Here is a 23381-nt window from a genome sequence, read left to right as displayed (position 1 = left end):
GACGATGCGATTGTAACGGTATTCGCATTTAGCTATTCCAACCATTTTCATTTTTATTTCTATAGTAGAATATAGCTATAGTACATGGACAGGCCAATAACTCTGTAATTTTCTGAACGACCTGATTATTTCCACATACAGTTAGTCGATCAAACCATTTCGTTTAATTCAATGATATTACTGATGATTGCTAGATTTCGTAGTAATAGCATAAATATAACCCACTGCTGTATGGATTAATAGTCGATTTTTCATATTGAGTTTCGTAGCTGTTCAATATTCTCTACCCTACCAAAATTATGTGAGCTATAGGTATATCTTCATGCATCGCTCAACTTAAACCAAGGTCGTTGATAACGTATCAATTACGTTATTAGGTATTATAGGTACTGTAACTTTTTCAAAACATCAACATTACTAGTGACAAGGGAACACAAATCATAGGTAATTATGTAAACACATCACTTAATCATCATTTTGCTGCATGTAAGAAATTCAAATTTAGTCCTCAGAGGTACCTCCTTAACCGCCTTCATAAAATGTTTGTTCTACTTATAGTTGGTTGAATGCCCTCCGCCATTAAGTGACTACTTTCACGTAAGCACGTGTGCTACTTCCGTTACATCAAATACAGCCGTTTAAGAATATACTAATTTACAATGTATTTCTTACAAATAAATATGACAGTATCAACAGTGCACATCAATTTAGTAACTAAACTTTAGGCGCATTATCTAAAGCAATTAAATTGTCATTGTCCCAATAAATGCTTCACGAGGAAAACAATGCCTACACGTTCATAGTAAGCCAGTAGCGCCCGCCCCTCGTAGCATTCCGCCCGCTCTGATTCGCGCTACGAGAGCTTGCTACGAAAGTGTAGCAATTTGTTTCTTAATATCAAAATTTTCTTGTTATTAATTTAATATTTTTGAATTTCGGTTTTTTAATTTAACTTGAATCGATTATAATGTAATGGGTTGTGTATTGTACGTCAAAAATTATGCTTTTCACTTCATGGAATCTGTTTTTAATCGAAACATTGTAGGTAGTCAGGTATTTGTTATTTGGTTTTATGGTATTTTATTAGAATTGTAAACTATCATATACTTCAGTTGAATAAAATAAATCCTGAACATTTGCTAGGTAAGTTTTAGATTCTACAAGTTAAGTAGACGACTAGATTTTTTTATTTATTCTGTCAAGTTTACTTGTTTTGTTCGTATTAAATGGATGATTGTCGAAAAAGTTACTATATTGTCCAGGATATTATTATATTGTATCATTATATACTTGACAATCATAATGAGCTATAAATAGAATTAAATCAGTGGTATTTTTCTTCTCAAATTTGATCTATCATTAAATATCTTCGGTATATGTTTTAGCTTTTGGTCAACCAACATCCCGATTGAATTATCCGGTGCTTGTTTTTAATGAGGTATCGGTAAGAAGTGGTAATCATTACAGCTTCAAGAATGAGTGAGAGAGGGGCAAGACGTGGCGCCGGCGCCCCATTCTACGCGCCGCCGCGACGCAAGACTTCAGCTGAAATCATCAGCGAAGCGCGCGCCGCCATCTGTGCAGGTAATCACATATTTTATTCCTAAACCTAAAACGTAAAAATGTCGTATCCAAAACCTATTTCAAAGCCCGGACTGACCAGTAGTCCTTTAGTTTAGTTTTTCATCAGATAACCGAATACTCCTCTTCATCTAGCAAAACTATCTTTGAATAATACAAATTACATTAATAGGTATGTGTTTCCACGAAAACTTTCTAGGTAGGTTCCTATAATAAAAGTGAAACTTTTGAAGTATCTTTTTATGAGATAGAAATTAGGTAGGAAATATATCTGTAATGTAAGATGAAAGTGGATTTACGAGTATAACTAATTTCTTGAAGTCATCTGATTAATATTCATGTATAAAGAAGTAGGTACGTTGTCGTAGTGTCGCAGGATCGTAATTTTGCACACCTCAACCTGCCAGGCGTCGCGGCGGCGGTGTGTTATAATGTACAACGGAGTAAATAACGCCAAGTCACGCAAGTGCCGCCGTTTTATATTTCTTTATAACCATATAGCTTACGGGAGGACTTACATTTTTGTGTTGCTTGATTTATTTAACTAGTCTTGGGTCAGCGGCCGAAATTGAACCAAAGTTATTATTTCTCAATATTCTTTCAATCATTTGACACTAAAGCTCACCTATAAATTATTATTATACAAAATTAAATAAAAACTATTAAATATATTGATACTTAAAATAGGTGGGTACTTACAAAAAGGGTTCACTAAATATCTATGAAAAGTTCTAAATTCTAACTAAAGCAAGAGTACATAATACACACATACTACTACTTACTTGTAGTACATTAAACCCGTGTCCTTGTGTATATTTGTAACTCTTGCTATAAGACAGAAATACGAAATGCAAAATGGTACATTTCAGTCTAAGCACTAAGCTAATGTACCTTTATAGTTAAAATAAAAGGAAATAAAATGTCTTTAGTCTTTAGAAAATTATTCTTTTAATTTCATGCATGTTTGGTTAAATAATTATCACTTGTGGATACATGGTTGCCATGGTTATTGGTTACCGGGATAATGGTTGCGTAGATATCACTTTTTTGTTTTATGTTTTATTACGCATCTTCGTAATAATTGGTAGTAGGTACAGTATTATTTGAGATAACTCTTTTAGGAGCTTGGAAACGTTATTAAATTACTTAAAGCACGAAGTATAAGTATTAACATAAATCAATCACTGTCTATGTTTTGGCTGCAAACCACTCTTCTTAGAGCCTTGAATATAAAAAGAAATCAATAGGTAAGTACATAATCGGTGGTTTTGGACATCTACGAACATTCTACTAATAAGTAGGTGTATGCATTACGACTTCTAAATAGGTTTAGGCCAAATTGTATACGACCACGTCAATCGTCTGAAGCTGAAACATAAAAATATTTTATTGTTTTACTTTTGAGTGTTTTTATTAGTTTTGAGCGCGATATTTCTGCTATATTTTAGATTTTAGTTTTTAAAGTACTCACGGTTTTTTTACCGACATCGTAAAAGGACGTTACGGTCGTCCTTTATTATGTTTTCTTATTATATATAAAATAATGTTGTTATCATAGATTAGTAAAGATACTTCGCCGCCTTGAAATTGAATGAAGCCACAAATGGCTTATTTTAGTAAGTTGTTTTTTCGAATCCTTGACAAATAAAAGCATTTTTAGAGAAAATTTACGAATAAATAATTAATTTACGAAATAATTACGTAATTTACGTGATAAATAAATAATTATTTCATATATTTTAGGGACATTTTAGCACGGAGACGTGGCAAAACGTTTTTACGGAATTATTTCAATTCTCAAAACTGGGTACATTTTCTTGTTAGGAGTGAGTAATCTTTACTAATCTATGGTTGTTATATGTTATAACAGAAATGAACACGAGCAGTGGCGGCGCGGCGGCGGGCGAGCTGCGGCCGCTGCGCACGCGCCGGCCGTTCACGCCGCGGGAGCCGCAGCGCACGCTGTTCACGGAGCGCGCGCGCAAGCGGGACGCGCGACCGCCCAGCGCTTTCGAGTAAGTTGCGGGTTAGAAAGTATCTTATTGTCAAAATAATTTTTGACAATAAGATATTTGGATGACTGTTAATTGCTATGTATTAGATGCGCTTCCATATAGATGTAACATTATTGAAATATCTTTATTTATCTTAACACTCGTAAGATAGTACCCATACAGATCTTAATCGATCTAAATAGATAAACTTGGTTATCCGTTAATTGCTAAATATTAGGCGCGCTTTCTTATATATGATAGTATGACCTATACAGATCTAGACAGACCTATACAGGTCTTAAACGATCTAAACAGCCAAGCCAATTCGGATGAGTTAGTGAGATGTTTAGACGATAGCTAGTGGCCAAATTATTAAGCATGCTTCCAATACCCAGGAGAGAAATTGAATACAGTCAGTGTGTGGAACAACGACAGCACCACTACACATAATTATTTATTTCTATTTTTATGAATCGTCATCAATAGGTATCTTTATCAAATGCATTTATTTAATTACCTATATATTCCGTTTTCTATCCTTTTACAGCTTAAAGAACCTCACCCTATCGGAGACAGGTGAGGATCTCACGGAACCCGATCTGACTAACCCCGATGATCATGTCATCAATGAATTACTGCTCGCCGAGTCGCAGATCAACGCCCGAAAGAAATATGGAGTGAGTAGTCTATCGCAATAAATCTCATTATCTTAATGCACAAGCATGCATGTTACTTATGTTAAATCATATGTGAGTAAATGGTTTAACTATTTCAATAATGTTACTTAACCCAGTTTTTCAGTAAAATCGTATGATATTGTTAATTAGCCTAATAAGTTATCGTCCTTGCGGTGTTATCACAACCACAACCCACGCAACCCATGTGAGTCATGTGACCGTGTCGTGGAAAGAATGGACACGTGCAAATTTGATCGCTTTGTGATAAAAAAAAACATATTATGATAATTTAGGTGATGCGATCTTTGAACATATTGTTTATTTAACTTGTCTTAAATTACTAATCAGGTGCGCAATCAATCGCGTCCAAGCATCGAACGCTCTGGTGATGGCTGGGGCGGCTTCCCCAAGCTACCTCACCTCAGCGGTAGAAGCAAACCTCTCCACAGACGTAACACAACGGGACAAGTCGCCGATGGAGGCAAGGGATTGCTTACTTCAGTGAATAAAACTATCAATTGTTTCTTCCTATTTAAATATTGTTATCTGTTTCTATAGTTGCTAACACGAACGAAGGACTCGCTCAAACCATTTCCATAACTCGTCCACTAGCAGTCGACAACGGCGAAGAAGACACATTCAAGGAATATGCAGCAAAATGTTAGTAACTGTTAAAATCTGTGTAATCTCTTACTACTTACTAACTGGATATTTATAAATTATGCTTTCAAAGTGTATTTGCATTAAGTATAACTATTATTTTTCTTAGCTTTGTGCATGGAGTCAGGCAGTAGAAGGAAGCAGTTTGCGGTCGGCAAGTCGTTGTCATACGACAGTGGCGCCTCCATGGTCGGGCCGCTCGGCGACGTTGCTGTCAAACACCTCGCCGTGCAACTACCGACTACATTGCACGATAATTACGAAAAGTAAGAATCAAGCATTTTGGACATTCTACTGCCAATTTTCGTGTTATAATTTAACCCAGTATTATTTTACTGGTAATAACGATGGTTAATTTTAGAAGATAGACAGCTGAATCTTTTGAAGTCAAAGTTGAAACTTTATACTTAGCTCAATGCATCAAAAAGACATGATTTTTGGTTTATAATTTTTTTGAATTTGGTGGTTCAACACTTTGAAAATTTTACAATTTTGCAGCATGAGTTTATTGGAACTTGCCGAAGCATTGTCGCAGCGTGGATGCAACATTGATCGTACTCTTGCACTGATGGAGGTGGTCCAGAGTATAATAGAGAAGAATCAGCCCGCTACCAGTCTTCGAGACTACGTTCTTCGTGCACTGTATACTCACATCGACAATGAAGACGAACAAGTCCTTGTGGCCATTGCTCGGGCTATGCTCACTGTACGTACTTTACTAGGACGTATTAAATTCAAAGATTAAGTTTATCTATTTCTTGTAAGTACGGTAATAATAATTGTTCTTTTTACTTAATAATTGCTGTTACAGAATTTAACATTTTTATGATCTACTTAGGTATATCATTCTAATCGATTTACAAAGGTTCCTTTCAAAGAAGGGTCAAATCTATTCTAACTGAAGTTTGATTTACGATTGCTTCATTTCTGTTTCAGATGCGTGTCACTGGCTCTCACCTAGCCGCTGCATTTAAGCTAGTATTTAAAATTGCGAGGAATGACAAGAACGACCACTTTTTCAAAAATAGCAATCTGCTCGGTAATAATACAGTTAAAATATTTAAAGTACATGTTATTGATTTAAAACAAAAGCTTGTTGGCTTATGAAGATGACATTTTCAGAGTTGGTGGTAGAGGGTTGTGGTCGTGCGGACCCGGTGTCCGAGAGCGAGTGCTGCGTGTACGCGGCGGGCGCGCTGCGGTTCCTGGCGCTGGAGCCGCAGCTGTGCGCGCTCGCACACCGCGCCGGGGCGCTGCATCTCGCCGCTTTGCATCTCAAGATACTAAACAATGCGGTAAAGTTGAATTCACATATGAAATACTCTTCAAATTCTTATAGTTTATTTGCTTTTAATCACACTATTGTGAAGTCATAGTTAAATTTGGACCATTCACCATGTTTCTTCACCAATCTGCATTCATCAACGTGGTGGAGTATGCTCTAAATCTTCCCTAGTTATATTAAGAGATCGTTGCCCTATAATGAAAAAAATATGCCTGATAATCTTACAGAAGGCAGATCATCCCCGTCAAGTGTCGGATCAGGCGACTCACGCGCTGTACCAGGTGACGGGCGCGCTGCGCAACCTCGCCGGCGGCGGGCAAGACTGCGTCAGCGCATTTGCCACCAGCGGCGCTCTCGCCGAACTCGTCGCCGCGCTGCAAATACACACCGACCGAGACGTGCTTACTAACGTCGCGAGGTGTTTAAGGTAACTTTGGATATAAATAAAGTCTCGCACAAGGCAGATCTCGATTCCGGCAAAGATCGGACCAAGCTACATAATTATACGGTGTAGGTACCAGGTGATAGACGCGTCGAGCAACATTGCCGGTGGGATTGCGCTGGAAACAGACATATATACATATGTATGACATATGTATATGACATATGTTTTTTCTTCTGAGGGTAGGTGTCAAACTACAAACAGCTGTTATTTTTCTCTGCAATATTTAATTAAATTTATTTGGTTTAAATAATCATAAATATTTTCTAAAGTTTTATTTTGATTAATTGTTAGGGCAAAGTCATTTTAGCATAATAAATGCCTAATTTAGTTAATTACTAAAGTAGTTTTACCTGCACCATCCCTCAGCCACCACATATCACTACATATTGTGTATTTGTCACACATTTGTCACATATTGCAATTTATTCCCAATTAGCTTGCACTATTGGCATACATAAAAATGGCAAATGTCACTGAATTGGAATTAAATTGGAACAGAAGAATGGCAGATTTTGAAGATCGGCTTAAAGCTGCTACTACTCCAACTAATCCAACGGTGGTACAACTTGCACAGGATTTCCAAGCATTCAAGGACCTTGTTGGAAACATGCTGAGTATGCTCCGTCAGCAGGTTATGGACTGCACCAGAGTAGTGGATGCTATGGACATGAGGCAGCGTCAGAAAGTGTTGCTTGTCAAAGGAATTCCTGAAGACCAAGAGCTGGATGTCCAGTGTGAAGTTTTAAAAATTTTCCATGACAAATTAGGTCTTCCTCATATTTCTGAAACTTCTCTAAAGCGGTGTCATCGGCTGGGAGTTCCGGGTAGTGACCGTGTTCGTGCTGTCTTGGTGCATTTTCGAGACCATCACTCCAAATCTGAAGTGTGGAAGTCCAAGAGTAAGCTCAAGGGAACCAATTTCACCATGTCAGAATTTTTAACCCGCATCAGACATTCAATTCATACGAGGGCCCGGAAGCATTTTGGCATAAGGAATGTTTGGTTGCTTGATGGAATAATCCATATTAAAGTTCCTGGCGGTGGTCGGGAGAGGATTGCCACGGACGAAGAACTGCATTCACTAATTTCCAAGTTTCGATTAACTGACACTTCTCCGACTACAGAATCAAGGTCTGGGGGTTCTGGGAGTGAAAAGGCAGGTGGTCGTGCCCCCTTGCAGACATCAAATCGCGTCCAGGATGCCCGGCGTAAATTGCCTCTTGCCGGTATGTCAGGAGATGACCTCAAGCGAAGTAGACGTGCGGCCCCTAGGAAGTGAGTTTGTCTCTTGTAGCACATAAACAACTTACTTTTTTTATATTTTCACTCTGTGGGTGTAGTCTAAAAGTTGCAATTCCATTTACCGTCATATTTGTATTATTATTAGTCAATCTAAAGTTCAAAACAACAATATTATAATTTCATGTCAAAGTAATTGTCAAAATTACAGAACAGCCTGCCTTTGCATGGGAGAAATTTAAAAACGAATTACCATCACTTAAATTCAGCGGCCCACTCTCCTCACCCAAGGGGATCGAGGCCGCCACCGAGGTATTACAAACCTCTATACAGAATGCCCTGGCGGCCTCGACCACCCTGATTCCTGTGGAGGCGGGTCGCTATTCAACACCTCTCCCAGCTCGTCTGAGCGAGGCCCTCGCTAAAAAGCGTAGACTGCGTGAGCTCTGGGCGCGCACCCGATGCCCCCGGGTCAAGCGTGACCTCAATGCGTTGGCCGAGCGGCTGTCTGTTGAGATGGTGGAGTTGCGAGGTGCCGCCTGGGAGATGAGGATCGACCAGGCGAGCGAGACGCAGACGTCACTTCATCATTTGAACAGACAGCTGACTCGAGCTAAGGTCCCCGTCACCCCCCTCCTAGATGGCGAGGGGCGACGGGTCCACGCAGCAAAGGACCGCGCGGAGGTGCTTGCGGAGTACATGCAAGTGCAATTCTCACCGCACCCACCCGCACCGTACGTCTCCGCGCACCATGAGCAGGTAGAAGGTAGAGTAAGGGATTTCCTTAGGCGTCCGACACCGGCACTCGAAGGGATTGAGTTTATCTCTCCTACAGAGGTAAGGAAGGCGGCCTCACGCCTACCCAGGCGTAAGGCTCCAGGCCACGACGGAATCCCCAACATGGCGCTTGGTATGTTGTCCCGAGGGGCCCTGGTCGCTCTGACCCGGGTCTACAACGGCATTCTCCGCACCGGCCATTTTCCGACCATCTGGAAACTAGGGAAGGTAATCGTCCTCCCGAAACCGGGGAAAGACCGCCGTCTCCCGGGTAGCTACCGCCCCATAACCCTGCTGTCAACCACAGCCAAGCTGTTTGAGAGGCTGGCGTTGAAACGACTGCGCCCGTTCCTTAATATAAGGGACGAGCAGTTCGGATTCCGCGCTGGCCACTCTACAACGCTACAGCTCACGCGGGTTATCCATCATTTGGCATCCGAGCTTAATTACGGCCGTCACACCGTCGGCGTCTTTCTTGATATAGAGAAGGCGTTCGACCGTGTATGGCACAGTGGGCTCGTGTGCAAAATGATGGATACACCTGCCCCGGCGGGGCTGACACGGTTGATAGCATCGTTTCTAAGTGAGCGGCAGTTCTATATTTCGGTCGAGGACGTCGCCTCAGACCCTAGGCCCATATGTGCGGGGGTGCCGCAGGGAAGCTGCCTCTCGCCGTGGCTCTACTCGCTATACACCAACGACGTTCCCACCCTTCGCGGTCACCTGGAGGAGTGGGAACGAGACGTTATGCTCGCGTTGTTCGCAGACGACAGTGCGTACTTCGCGTCATCCCGCCGAGCTGAACTAGCTGCCGCTAGGATGCAGCGCCTGCTCGACCTACTACCTATGTGGCTGGATAAGTGGCGCATGGCTGTCAATGTCGGTAAGACAGTCGCAATACTTTTCAGCCGCAAGCGTATTATGCCGTCGCCGCTACGTCTCCGGGGAACGGAGGTAGCTTGGCAGACCCATGTTAAATACCTAGGATGTAGCATCGATCGCTCGTTGCGTATGACCCCGCAGGTGGAGCACTCGATCCACCAGGCCCGAGTGGCCCGAGCGATGCTCCGACCGGTGCTTACATCCAGGTTACCGTTACGAACGAAACTAGGTATCTACAAGACCTACATTCGTTCCCGACTCACCTACGCGGCGCCGGCATGGTATGCGTTGGTCTCTAGGTCGAACCGGCAGCGTCTCCAAGCGCAGCAGAACCTGGCCTTGCGAGTGATCGTGGGGGCTGGTCGCTACGTCAGGAACGACGTGTTGGAGCGCGACCTTAAAATGCAGTCCGTGGAGGAGTTTGTGGTCCGCCTCGCTCGCTCGAAGTACGAGCGGGCTGAGGCCGGACCACACTCCCACCTTAAGGGGTTCGCGCCCCTTCACGATCGACCACCTGAGGGGCGGCCGCTTCCGCGGGAGCTCCCAGGGTTGGTTTCTCCCTCCGGCCATCAGGAGGGGGACTGCCAGCCTGGTAATTTGACCGAGTCCTGTACCCCCCGCTAAACAGCGGGGTTGGTATAATTTTAATGTTGTCTCATTATATTATAATATTATTAATAACACTGGTCAACAGTGGTTTTGTTGCCCTTGAAGTGAGAGTGGTTTTGAATACTTTTATGTTATTAATTTAAGAAACTAAAAACAGTTTTTGAATATTGGCTCTAGTTTTTTTTTAATTCATCAATATTATATTATACAAAAAAGGCAGTCAGTATAAGAACAAAAACAAGTATAATAGTAAAAATCTTTTTTTATTAAATATTCTTATAAATTATCAAGTTTTAATATTCAATTAAGGTAAAATCAAGTGACAAATAACAAAAAAACATATGTATATTTATGTTAAATCTCTGAAAAATATATTTTATATGCTTGTCTTTTATGACCTTTTTCAGGACAATCTCTTTTTAAAGACCAGCAGTAATCTGCCATCATATGGCTATTCCATCTTCACTTATACCTCTCCTCCATAACTTTAAGGTCTTGGTGGAAGCGCTATCCCTGTTCTTCACTATAATCTCTCAGATTCTCAGGAAATCTATCTCTAAATGACTGTGGAGATAGCAATTTTATACTCGCGTGTGCTCCTTAATTCTTAAAGCTCCTCAACATTTTCTGTACTATTTCTTCGTAGTTTGTTGCTTTATTACTACCTAAACAACCTTTAACATCCGCTACGCAATAGTAACAATCATCAAAATGATTTTTCGGCTTCATCCAGATCATTGGAATACCAAATTCTAGTCCGCGGCGTTCTCCTTTTTTCCGCAAACGTAACGACTCAACATAAGACTGACAAACTTTATGAGGAACCCACGACTTATCTTGTTTTTCAATATGTAAACCAAAATATTCTGTATGTACCTCTTTGATACAGTCTGTAATATTTCGCGTCTGTTTTATTGTTATTTAAACATCACAAATGTAACAAAAAACGTCTGGGCTATATTTGCATTTTCTTCGCGTAGTATTCATATTTCTAGAACAACATAAACATTAATATTATATCAACCAAAATAAAAAAGTACTTTACTACACGGAAACATAAACAAACAATACAAAAACACAATATGGAAATGTTTAATAAATCAAGTATTAGCAACTTACCCAAAAGCGCGTTGTGCATCTTTTAACCTTAAGAAAACACTGATTTCGACGGTATTTACGCGAAATGAGGGGAGGGGGAGTCACGTGACGTTTATGTAGCAACCTCTGTACTGCATAAGAATAACTATTAACATTTATGAAAACACAACTTTTATGATATTATAATTTGGATGACCTGGAATATCGATTTCAGAGGAAACATAATTAAAATACAAAAAATGCCAAATTAAAAAAAAACAAGAGCCATTTCAGCAATTTTATAAATATATTCGAATTTTGTAAGTTTGAAAGTAAATAAATCCAAAGAGATATCCAGGGCAACAAACAAAAAGATATTTTTTGTTGACCTGTGTAATATTATATTATTATGAAAGAATATTAAAATCCGGGGGGTATTCACCCCCTTGAGAATTTGCCCGGGCAAAGAGGGTACCCTCGAGACCCGAATAATCCCTACCCACCCCCATATTGCAAACGCAGACGCGGCATATGAGAGACCGGTGGGTATGAAGTCCCATCTTGCTTGCTTGCCTTTGCATGTCATCTGTCATACGTCACTGTTGTCACCTGTCCATATTTGTAATTTGCGATCCGTTTTAACTTCTGTTCTTTTTTTTTTTATCATAAGGCAATTTAAAAGTTGTTTTGTTTTTACATAATTGTATTGTACATTTATAATATTATTGTTCTTTTTTTTTATTTAACTATTATTACTTGTGACAATATTAATGCGATAATTAGGTATGTCTACTTAATTAATCAAAGACTTCCATTTGCTATACTATTGTCATAGACAATTTTATTATAGTTTTAACCTTAGCACAGGTTTGCTATACTCTTTAGCACAGCCTGTTATATATTCATATGTTTTTTTTTAATCTCTTATTGTCTATTGACTGTTCTTATTACTTGTTATCGTAATATTGTAATTATCTTTATTTGTCATTTTTATGTAATTTACCTGAAACGTTATTTAACTTCAAAATATTCTAAAACATCTGATGTAAACAGTCAACTGTGGGTTTGGTGTTGGTTTATTTGACTTGAATTTTTTAGTTAATTTAGATTATAAAATTTAGCTTTTTTTATTTAGTTTTTAGTTTGTTTTGATTTAATTCTATAATTTTATAAAATATTTTATTGTAATCTATCACTTTATATTATTATGTCAGGAGTTGATGAATTCGATGAAGATAATTATCAGTCACTCAGTGATTCCTCGGACACTTTTGATACTTGTTCTAGTTCTTCGGACGTTAGTTTAAACTGTAATTTAACTAGAGTGTTTTCTTCCCAACAAAACTATTTAAATGTATGCCATATTAATGCACAGAGTATTCCGAGTTATTATTCCGAACTTGAGGCTGCTTTCAACGTAAATAATTTACATGCCATTTTGATTTCGGAAACCTGGCTAAAACCCTCCTTACACTCAACCACATTTTCACTTCCGGGTTTTGTGCTGATTCGCAATGACCGCACAGAGAAAGGGGGTGGCGGTGTAGCGATTTATTTAAGATCCTCTTTTAAGTACAAAATTATTGCCTCTTCGCCGTCTTGTTACACTGCTTCACCTGAGTATCTGTTCATAGAACTAGATGTCATGGGCACTATGGCGATTCTGGGCGTAGTATACTGTCCTCCATCCATCGATTTTTCTGACAATCTAGAGTCAGTTTTAGAGACCCTGGGATCTGAGCACACACACTGCTTAATAATGGGAGACTTTAATACTGACATGTCTAAGTGCACTCCTCGTTCCCTAAGACTTAAATCCTTAATTGAGTCGGTTAATTTCTCAATTCTTGCCTTATCAGCAACTCATCATAATATCAACACTGATGACTCATGGATTGATCTTATCATAGTCGCGTCTCCGGAGTGCATTGTGTCTTATGGTCAACTTTCTGCCCCTGGCTTTTCCCGGCATGATCTTGTCTACACATCTTATAAAATTAAGTCTCCCAAACAAATTCCTGCCGTATTGCAATTGCGAAATTTCGCAAGAATGGATGTGGGCAAGCTCAAGAGAGATGCCTCTTTGATCAATTTTTCCCCTTTAACTGATGCGTCAACGGTGGATGATAAAGTCCTTTTCCTTAACAACACCATTCTTTCACTTTATGACGCTCACGCTCCGTTGCATGAGGTGAAATTGAGGCGTCCTCCTGCTCCCTGGTTCACTAACGACATTCGCGTAGCAATGGCCAGACGAGATCGTGCTTTTCGCAAATATAAGAAGGAGCGCACTGAAACCAATTGGGTAGCATTTAAAGCTGTGCGTAATCGATGCAATCAGATGGTACGAATAGCTAAACGCCGATATATCCACTCTAATATTTCTCTCTCGTCAGCCGCTGGTATGTGGAAATTTCTGAGGTCACTCGGTGTGGGTAAACCCTCTTCGTCGGATTGCTGTTCCTCTCTCTCTTTGGATGACTTAAATCGTCATTTTACTTCCACGGTTCCTATGAACAATACAATCCGTTCCCACACTATTGCTTCCATTGCTTCTATGCAATCTTCTTTTGTCCCTGCCTTTAAATTCTCTCCTATTAATCAGGAAGAGGTTAAAAAGGTTGTCCTCAGTATCCAATCCAGGGCTGTAGGATGTGATGAAGTGAGTAGGACTATGATTTCCAACGTAATTGATAACTTTCTTCCAGCTATTACCCATATCATTAATTTTTCCTTGTCCTCTGGTCAGTATCCCTCTATCTGGAAGAAAGCCTTTGATCGTCCACTTCCTAAAGTATCCCATCCTACGCTCCCTAACCATTTTCGGCCTATATCTATTCTCCCGTTCCTCTCTAAACTTCTGGAAGCCTGTGTACATAAGCAAGTCTCTATTCATATATCGAAATATAACCTGCTGAGTATATATCAGTCTGGGTTCCGCTCCGGTCACAGCACCTCCACCGCTTTAGTCAGAGTGTGTGACGACGTCAGAAAAGGGATGGACGATCGTAAACTGACGGTGATGGCGCTTGTTGACTTTTCTAACGCTTTTAACACAGTCGACCATGATATTCTCCTCGCTATTCTTACTCACTTACAGTTCTCGCCCTCTGCCCTGAATTGGTTCTCTTCATATCTTCGCGGGCGCCAGCAGTCCATCTGTATGGGTAATGCCTCCTCGGACTGGGCTTATTTAGATGCTGGCGTCCCGCAAGGCGGTATTCTCTCTCCTTTATTATTTTCTTTATTTATTGACTCCATCACTCCTTTTATCAACTGTTCGTATCATCTGTATGCTGATGATTTGCAACTATACGCTCAAGCCGATGTTGATAATCTCCACAGTGCAATAGCTAAGATAAACGATAATTTGAGTGCCCTCCGGAGTTGGTCAATGCGCTATGGGGTACCTGTCAACCCTGCCAAATGTCAAGCTATCGTCATTGGAAGCTCTAGACTGCTGGCTAGGATCGACCGGAATTCTTTACCTGCAGTCATTTATGACGGTACGCAAATTCCAATTTCGGAGTCGGTGAGGAATCTTGGCCTGTATATTGACAGCTCCTTCAGTTGGAGTACGCAGGTTACAGAAGTGTCTCGTAAGGTCAATGCTACCTTGCGATCTTTATATCGCCTAAAGCACTTCCTTCCCATTAAGACCAAACTAATGTTAGTGAATACCCTAATTTTGCCTATCATCGATTATGCAGATGTGTGCTACTCAGATCTGACCGAAGCTCTTTTCAATAAACTAGAACGCCTTCTCAACAATTCTATCAGGTTCATATTTGGCCTTCGTAAATATGATCACATCTCTCAGTTTCGCAGCCAACTCAAGTGGCTTTCTATTCGTCAGAGGCGTAATTCTAGATAATTTAAGAGCCGATATTCCACTGCATTCTAGCGGTTTTTTTCATTTCTCATTTTCTGTTCAGGCGGTACTACTTTGGAACGCCTTGCCCGTGCATATCCGCAAAGCCCCCAGTAAAGCTGTGTTCAAAAAGCTTGTCCGAGAACATTATCTGAACTCCTCATCTAATTCTTAAACGACTTTTGTTACTACCTGTGTTTATTTAGTTATATATATTTATATATATGATAAATAGTATGTATTAGTTTATTTATGTGTATCTGTATATAGGTATATTACAATATATATTTATTTTATTGTTAAAATATGTATATTTCTTTATTTTTAATATATATTGATATATCTGCTGTTTCTATTATTGTCTATCGCTCTTTGTTACTTTAGCATAACACCTGCTGCAAATTCTCCTCATCCACCCAGGGTTGACTGGTAGAAAATGCCATCAGGCATTATGTTTGCCCTTTTGTGCATTTCTTTTTAGAGGTGATGCAATAAAAATTTTAAATAAATAAATAAATATACCTAATATGTCGATTGTGGATTTGGTAATATGCATAGACGGCAGTGAACGCTTAATATCAGGCGAACTGTACATTTGTCATATCTGCTTTATAATATAACTAGCTGACCCGGCAAACTTTGTACCGTCTCAAAATCTATTTATCAAATATATTTCATATAAAATATAGCCTATGTTACTCGTGGATAATGTAGCTTTCGAATGGTGAAAGATTTTTTAAAATCGGTCCAGTAGTTTTTGAGCCTATTCATTACAATCAAACAAACAAACAAAGTTTTTCTACATATAATATTAGTATAATAGTATAGAAGTATAGACAACAGAATTATTAATCCTAAATCTACCTTAATTTTGCGTATCAATTGATGGTTGCTTTAATAAAGTTCTAGTGAGAATCAATGATATTATATCATTGGTAAGAATGAAGTTATTGTCAAATGTCGATACTTGGTAGGTAAAACATTACATTGATTAATCTTATTGCTAACGGTTGCAGCGTGGTGTCGGCGGAGGCGGTGTGCTGCGCGTGGCTGTGCGGCAGCGCGGCGGCGGCGCGCGCGCTGCTGCGGGCGCTGGCCGCGTGCGCCGCGCGCGCGCCGCTCGCCGTGCGTCTCGCATACACGCTCGGCAACATGGCCGCCGCGGATCATCGCGCCAGGACGCACGTAAGTGGTTCGAAGGGAACATATTTTAGACACGTCTTGAGAGATATAAAAAGTATTGTTTGTTACGGAAAAAACAAAAGGCTATGTCAGTGCGTAAATTATGATAAAAATACGATACGATACAATGCGATTCGTCATCATACCACACGGCATGATAAAATTAACCAATCATCGCGCGAGGACACTCGTAAGTTTTTTAAGTACAATTTCTATAGACGCAAATGAGAGAGAAAATATTGTAATAATTACAACGGAATCGAATATGCTAGAGAAGCGTTAAATATGATGTGATATAATACGATACGATGCTACACGATACAACACGATATGACTGCACATGGCATGACACGATATAATAATAATAAGTAACAATCCATTATAATATTTTTAGATATATAAGGAGAATGGAGGCGTGGACGTGCTACTGACTATCCTGGAATCCTACACGAAGCGGAACGACACTGACATTAGAGATATTGATGCAGATCCTGATTTGCATTTAATAGGTGAGATCAAATTCGTACATTCAAACATCACAAAAAATGTATTTTGTTTCAAGCAAAGCATAAGCAAATAAGTATTTGAAAACTCGCAAGGTATTTTAGATTTTTTCGTCTAAATATTTATACGAATCAATATTTATTGGTACAGATATATCACGATCACTTCATTATTCATCTAAAAAGTGTCCTTTATTTTTTTTTTATTTTATAGGTACTGACCTCGGCGGTTCGGACGGTTCTAATGAAGATGTGCTCATAAAGGTAAATATTTAATAAGTATTTAAGAGTTTAATTTATGTTCATGTCAATTCCATTGCTATAAATCATTCAATTTTTAGATCCATGTCGAGTGCAAACGAATAATCATACGTGCATGTACGTAGTGATACGTGTGTAGACGATACTCGCCATTAATATTCGTCTGTTCTCGGCGTAGTGTTGTAAAAAGAATTATACGTCGATCAGGGGTGATGTTTACAATTATACTCATCAATATTCGGCAAATTATTCGGCGCACTAAATGTAGGTACCTATGTAATGTCAGACGGTGCGCGTGGTGGCGAACCTGTGCCTGTCGGAGGCGGCGGGGCGCGCGCTGGCGCAGCTGCACGCCGGCCGCGCCGTCGCCGCGCTGCTCGCCTGCCTGCTGCTGGCTGAGAAGTTGCCGCAGAAGGTTAGTTATACACCACGGCACGTGAAACAAGGGAGTTGTTTTAGGAAGGTGTAAGGGATTTCACTCTCTTCCTAAATAAAAATAAAATATAATGTTCATTTTTGACAGAACTATCCCTTAAAATGCACTATCGATGAACATTGAGCGCGGTCTGGTAAGAATCTAAGCTTATCTCGGGTAGCCACTAACATGCTCGTTTGCTACGTCCATTAAAAAATCGTATACTTATTGATTAGGTAGGTAATTTATACATCAATGCTCTAAAATTTCATGTTTCTGACTATACCTAGTTTTACAATCATAGATACCAGAGTCAGCAGACGACGAGCAAGGGGGATGGCTGGAGCGGCGCGAGGAGCTGGCCACTGCGGCGCTGGCCACCCTCAACAACGTCACTTTCTACATGGAGTCACCGTTAACTGACACGTTAGATGAAGTTCTAGACAGCGTTTGTAAAGGTATACTGATAAAAAAACGATAAAGTTGTGAGAGATCATCTTTAAGACGTTAAACAGAAGTTTTGGATGTAATTAAAAAAGATAATTCTATTGTAATTAGTTGACAATCCATTATTAAAGTTTGCTGTTCTATTTTCTTCATCCGCTCGATCAATTTTGATATTTTTTTATATGATCCGATCGATCGGGTACGATATCAGTGATCATCGCTGATATTGGACCCGATCGATAGTTGCAGGTTGTAAATATAAGATATTTCACGAATATTTCCCTAATATCCCCGAAAGCAGATCAAATAAAAATAAAGCATATCTGTACAGCGACGTGTCGTTGGGTGCGGGGCGGTGCGGGCGCGGCGGGGTGCGAGGCGGTGCGCGCGCTCGGCAACCTCACGCGCAGCGCGCGCGCCGCGCAGCTCGCCGTGCTCGAGGGCGCGCTCGACGCGCTGCCGCCCTTCCAGCGACACGGTAGCTAATACAATGCTTTCATTATTGTATCTTTAGGTCGTCGTCAACCCATTACTTCCCTCTCAGAATGAGAAGGATTAGGCCACAGTCCACAACGCTGTCCAAGTGCGTATTGGTATACTTTATTTACCATTTAGATGCGTGCCTGGGATTTGAACCTCGGACCTCCCGAGAGGCCAAATTTCAAGGTATAGGTATCTATATATATTTTTTAAATTAATTTTGATTTTTTCTTTTGGGAATTGGAGACCACCTACCATGTCACGTGACTATAATGAGAAGCAGTTGTGTGTCGGCGCTCTGTTTAGAGCTTGTTTAAATTAAAAGGAGATATAGTAAAATTTTAAATGCGAATAGGAGTATAAGATATGTAGCGATGTTTGACAAATCGAATCAATATGATTCGAGTTGCCAAAAATCATCATATATTTAACGCTACTATTCGCATTTAGGTATGTTAATATGAGTTGCATAGTTGCATGTTATGGCGTCCTGTTTCACTCTAAACATTTGAACTTCCATAATGCAGAAGAGCCGAGCGTCCGTTGCGCGGCGGCGGGCGTGCTGGTGAACGTGTGCGGAGCGGGCGCGGGCGCGGGGGGCGCGGCGGGCGCGGCGGCGGCGCGCGCGCTGGCGGCGGCGGCGGCGGCGCGCGACGCGGGCTGCGCGGCGCTGCTGGCGCGCGCGCTGTGGAACGCGCACGCGCACCGCCCGCTGCCCGCCGCGCACGCGCACCACGCCGCCGCCGCGCTCACCGCGTTCATAGGTAGGTTACACATTGTCCCTATAGTTCCGGGACTAGATAGGACTACGGTATCCCCTGCCTGTCGTAAGAGGCGACTAAAAGGGGGCTTCCGGTGTTGCCGGCGGCAAGAGTGAGAGCTCGAACCGTCCGGAGAGCAACCCCGGGAATGACGGCGGCATGTGTGGTCGCATGCCGGAGTTCTCCAACAAGCGCTGAGGACGGCCACCAGAGGGGTTTTAGTGCGGTAAAAATCCCACATAGCCCGGCGTCACCCACGTCGTCGAGTACCTTTTGAAGGTTTCCCCCTCGAAAATAAAAAAAAAGGTAGGTTACACATAACTTTTGAATGTAATAGGTACACCTACCTAAGTTGCAGTAGAATTTCATTTACAGATTCACGAAACGATTTGCATTTTAATCGAAATAATAAGTACCGATTTACCAATACTGACGTGTATAAATAATTGGCCAAATACGAATAGAAGTCGCACATGGAGGCTTCCGTACCATCACATGCCCATTATTTTTAGTCGTATGAAACAACGCAACAACAACAAATAAAATTCTTATTTGTATGTAATATTACTTAAATTGTTGACGAAACCACTAACTATGTACCTAAACCACAAAAATATTTACTCAAATACTCTACCTACTAAGTACTACTCACGCCTTTCAATCTGATTCTGTAAATAAATATAAACAAATAAATTTATCAATACTGTATTATCATCTTTGATAAGGAGTATTATCATTTATTTTGCGTAGGTATAGGTATGCAATAATAAAGGAACAAAATCCAGTTAAGTATAAGTCTATACCATTACCTACTTCAGAAACACCGTCTAGTCCACTATATAATATTAAGCTTAAAATATTTATATAGACCGGCACGACTCTACAGTTATTCCAATGTTATTAGAAAGAAAGTTGCTAATCTTGTTAAGTTTGTGACGTAAATGTAACGCACAAACATGTAATATTATATTTTGAGCGTACACTCACAGGACTCCGTGGCGCAACGGTAGCGCGTCTGACTCCAGATCAGAAGGTTGCGTGTTCAAATCACGTCGGGGTCAAAATATTCTTTTTAATGTGAAAAAATATTTTATAAAATATCTATAATAATTTATAGGTAATTCCAATGTTTTGGTGTAGAAAAGAAAATTTAACCCATTATTTCTTTATAAACTTAGCCATTATTAAACAAATTTATAAACATTGCGAATACAATATTTTCATTTCCGCAAATGAATAATAATATGTTACTTCGATTATTTAAGGAAAATGGACTAGTAGGATAAACGTAAATTTGACAAACCAATAAATTTAATAGAAAATGTAAGGAGCTTTTGTATTAGGTACTAGGTATTCGATATTAGATACCTATAGTTTTTAATTATATATTTATGTTGGGTAATGCTAATGACTGAATGATGATGGAAGCAATAATTAACTAAAATACCTCTAAATATTAAAAAAAAATCATATTTATAGATCCCACGTAATATATAGTGTGGACACAAAAATACGCCCAGAGCCAGAAAAAAATCTGAATCAATTTTTCAGATCTATTATTAAGTTTGGCTGGGGATCGAACGCGGAACCCCGGAATGATGAACGCAGTGCTATAAATAGTTTTTTGGTATTATAACTTATAATACTTTATTTTTTTAATAATAATAATAATTGATAATAAGATCATTTCAGATGACGATTCAGTTTTCGCTGCGTGCGCTATGACGCGCTGCGGCGACCGGCGCGCCAGCGATCCGGAATTATCTAAACATCATGTTAGTATCATGTAATAATATTGAATAAGCAAACAAGCATGGAGTCCACCTGATGGTAAGTGGCAACTGCTATGCGATTAGTATCTGTAATTAACCCCAGATAAGATAAGTCAGAACTAGCTGAGGTCAGCCACAGATGCGTTGCTGCCCCTGAGGACGAACTGCGATGGTGCCTCCGGAGTCAAACCACAATGGATTGTATCACCTTCAGTCTACAGTAGTCTATATAAGAACGTTTTTCCTTGGCTAGACATAATTTTCACGCCAGCGCATGGTTTTATCATTTAAGTACATGGATGCATGCATGCATTTACATTCATGAGAACCGTACATATTTTGAGATTTAATAAATTAGACACTTCCTGTTAAACGTTATATTTTTGCGTAAAGTTGTCTATTTTCAAAATAGTCCGTGTAAGTTCAATCATATAATACCAAAAACTTAAGAGGTAATTTACTTATTAACTACCTACTAAGTGGGTATATAGGTACAAAAAAATACAATAATAAAAGTTTTGCAATTACTTCATTCTACATAATTATAATGACAATGATAACGATCTTTTCAAATACAGTGAAACCTGGTTAAGTGAGACATCAAGGGACCTGCAATGTCGTTTCACTTATAGAGGTATTCCACTTACCCAGTGTCTCAGATATACAGGTATAAATAAATATCTGTCTCATTTACAGAGGGTTCCATTAATAGAGGTGAGAATACAGGTTATTTCAGTTATACAGGTGCGATCATTAAATAAAATAACGTGTTATCTGTATGATAGTAAAGCGAAACTAAAACTGAAGGTAATTGAAGCTCAAAATTTGTACTTACGTACTTGGAATTACGTGTGGAATTTGTGGGTAGAATAAGAATGAGTAAACAAACAATGTTATCTCAGTTATAGAGGTTTATGCATATAAAATTTACTCGCTGTCTCAGTTATAGAGGTAACTATGATGATAAATCGAAAGAACAAATCCCAGATATAGAGTTTTACCTCGTCCCACTAACAGAGGTAATTCAGTGCCAAAGTGTTGGGACCTCAGCATGAGTTCCAGTTATGGAGGTTTCTCACTTATCCAGGTCCCACTTAACCAAGTTTCACTGTATAACATTTGATAACACCAAAAATTATCAACAGGTGACATTCGATTTAGGTAACAACAATAACCTGGACACGAAGAAGGGTTATCAACACTCGCACTCCTCCCCGTTAGCAGTCAGAGCGTATAGCATTGAAGAGGAACTGCATCTTGAGCAAGCCTCCGACGAGGACGGCAACGGGACCGGCTGCTCTGGAGAGGACCTCGGGTTTGAGGAGGGTGAGATCGAGGAGTGCGAGTGCGAGCCCTGCAGGCGGCTCGCGGCCTGGGAGGAACTCGTCGCGATAGCTATACCCCTGTTGGAGAAGCTGAAACCGCCCCGGGCTGACGCTTCAGTGGGCACTGATCAATAGTTTGCGTATTGCGTAAAAGAGACGTTATTTAGAATTTTGTTGAAAGTTATTAGATCTACCTACTGATACGCGTAGTTATAACTTAGTTAAAAGGGAGAAGACATTTTCTACTAACGTTCTATACGGCCTAGGCTCTAAGAGTTGACATTCGCAATTCGCTGTTCGCAATTTGCAATCGCTGAAATTCATCAATATCAATATTCACAGCAAGAAACTGTCAATATATGGGACAATTAACGTTTACGTAACGTACGTAACGTGAATATCGACTAAATATTTAACTTAACTTCGTTTCTTTTTAACAGAAAAAGGTGTTAAAAGTTATAGCTTTAGAAAAATATACATAAAGTTGGGTGGATGAATATCAGCAGTACTTATGTGTATTTAATTAAAAAAATATGATTGCCATAAAAGTTTCTGATTTTATATTAAATGTTTGTACTAAATCACGAGATAGTGAAACATGAATTATAATGATACCTATGTAATATCACTTGGGCACATAATAATGTATGTATACGACGATAGATACTTGTTACGATTGATATCTGTTAGAATAATGTTATGATTTAATCATTACGTGGTAGTGATTGTTTATATTGCATTACTATAGGTACCTATCGATCTTGTGACGTGTAATAACAATTGCTAATTACAATAAAATAATAATGAAGGCAAAGTATATATTTTTTTATAATTATATTACCTACATACATATAAGAATATCTAAATATACCTATGTATAGTATGCCAACACGTGTGATTAATGTTAATACTTTTAATTTTAAACACTTACAAACAGTGAACCGTAAATACTAATTAGACTGAGTCATATCTGAAATAGTACATTACAATACGAGGACGAAAAAATTTTTTCTGACAAGTGTGAGTTTGCAGGCCGAGCCGCAGGCGAGGACTGCAATCACACGAGTCAGAAAAACATTTTTCGTCCGCGTGTTGTATAAAATTTTATATTACGGGGTCGGAAATGGGGGTTTTGCGC

General features: G+C 39.7%; 1 protein-coding gene and 1 non-coding gene across 2 annotated transcripts; both read left to right on the top strand.

Annotated features, from left to right (window-relative positions):
• Positions 1-832: 832 nt before the first annotated feature.
• Positions 833-22623, top strand: LOC140746350 (armadillo repeat-containing protein 2). The gene is made up of 20 exons (XM_073078462.1): positions 833-1143; positions 1468-1584; positions 3452-3596; positions 4123-4252; positions 4601-4733; positions 4811-4912; positions 5022-5178; positions 5411-5618; positions 5849-5951; positions 6035-6207; positions 6425-6624; positions 16114-16282; positions 16674-16788; positions 16997-17046; positions 17330-17458; positions 17763-17916; positions 18237-18383; positions 18913-19149; positions 20839-20921; positions 22064-22623. Exons 2-20 carry the CDS (start codon positions 1476-1478, stop codon positions 22376-22378), a joined length of 2859 nt encoding a protein of 952 aa, XP_072934563.1. The 5' UTR covers positions 833-1143; positions 1468-1475; the 3' UTR covers positions 22379-22623.
• Positions 20136-20207, top strand: TRNAW-CCA (transfer RNA tryptophan (anticodon CCA)). Its single transcript has one exon. It is a non-coding gene; the product is annotated as a tRNA-Trp (tRNA).
• Positions 22624-23381: the final 758 nt, after the last annotated feature.

Source organism: Epargyreus clarus, unplaced genomic scaffold (assembly GCF_041222505.1).
Source record: "Epargyreus clarus isolate Ecla_fem2 unplaced genomic scaffold, WU_Ecla_fem_2.2 ptg000012l, whole genome shotgun sequence".
Taxonomy (NCBI): Eukaryota; Metazoa; Arthropoda; class Insecta; order Lepidoptera; family Hesperiidae; genus Epargyreus; species Epargyreus clarus.
This window is presented reverse-complemented; position numbering and strand designations above follow the sequence as displayed.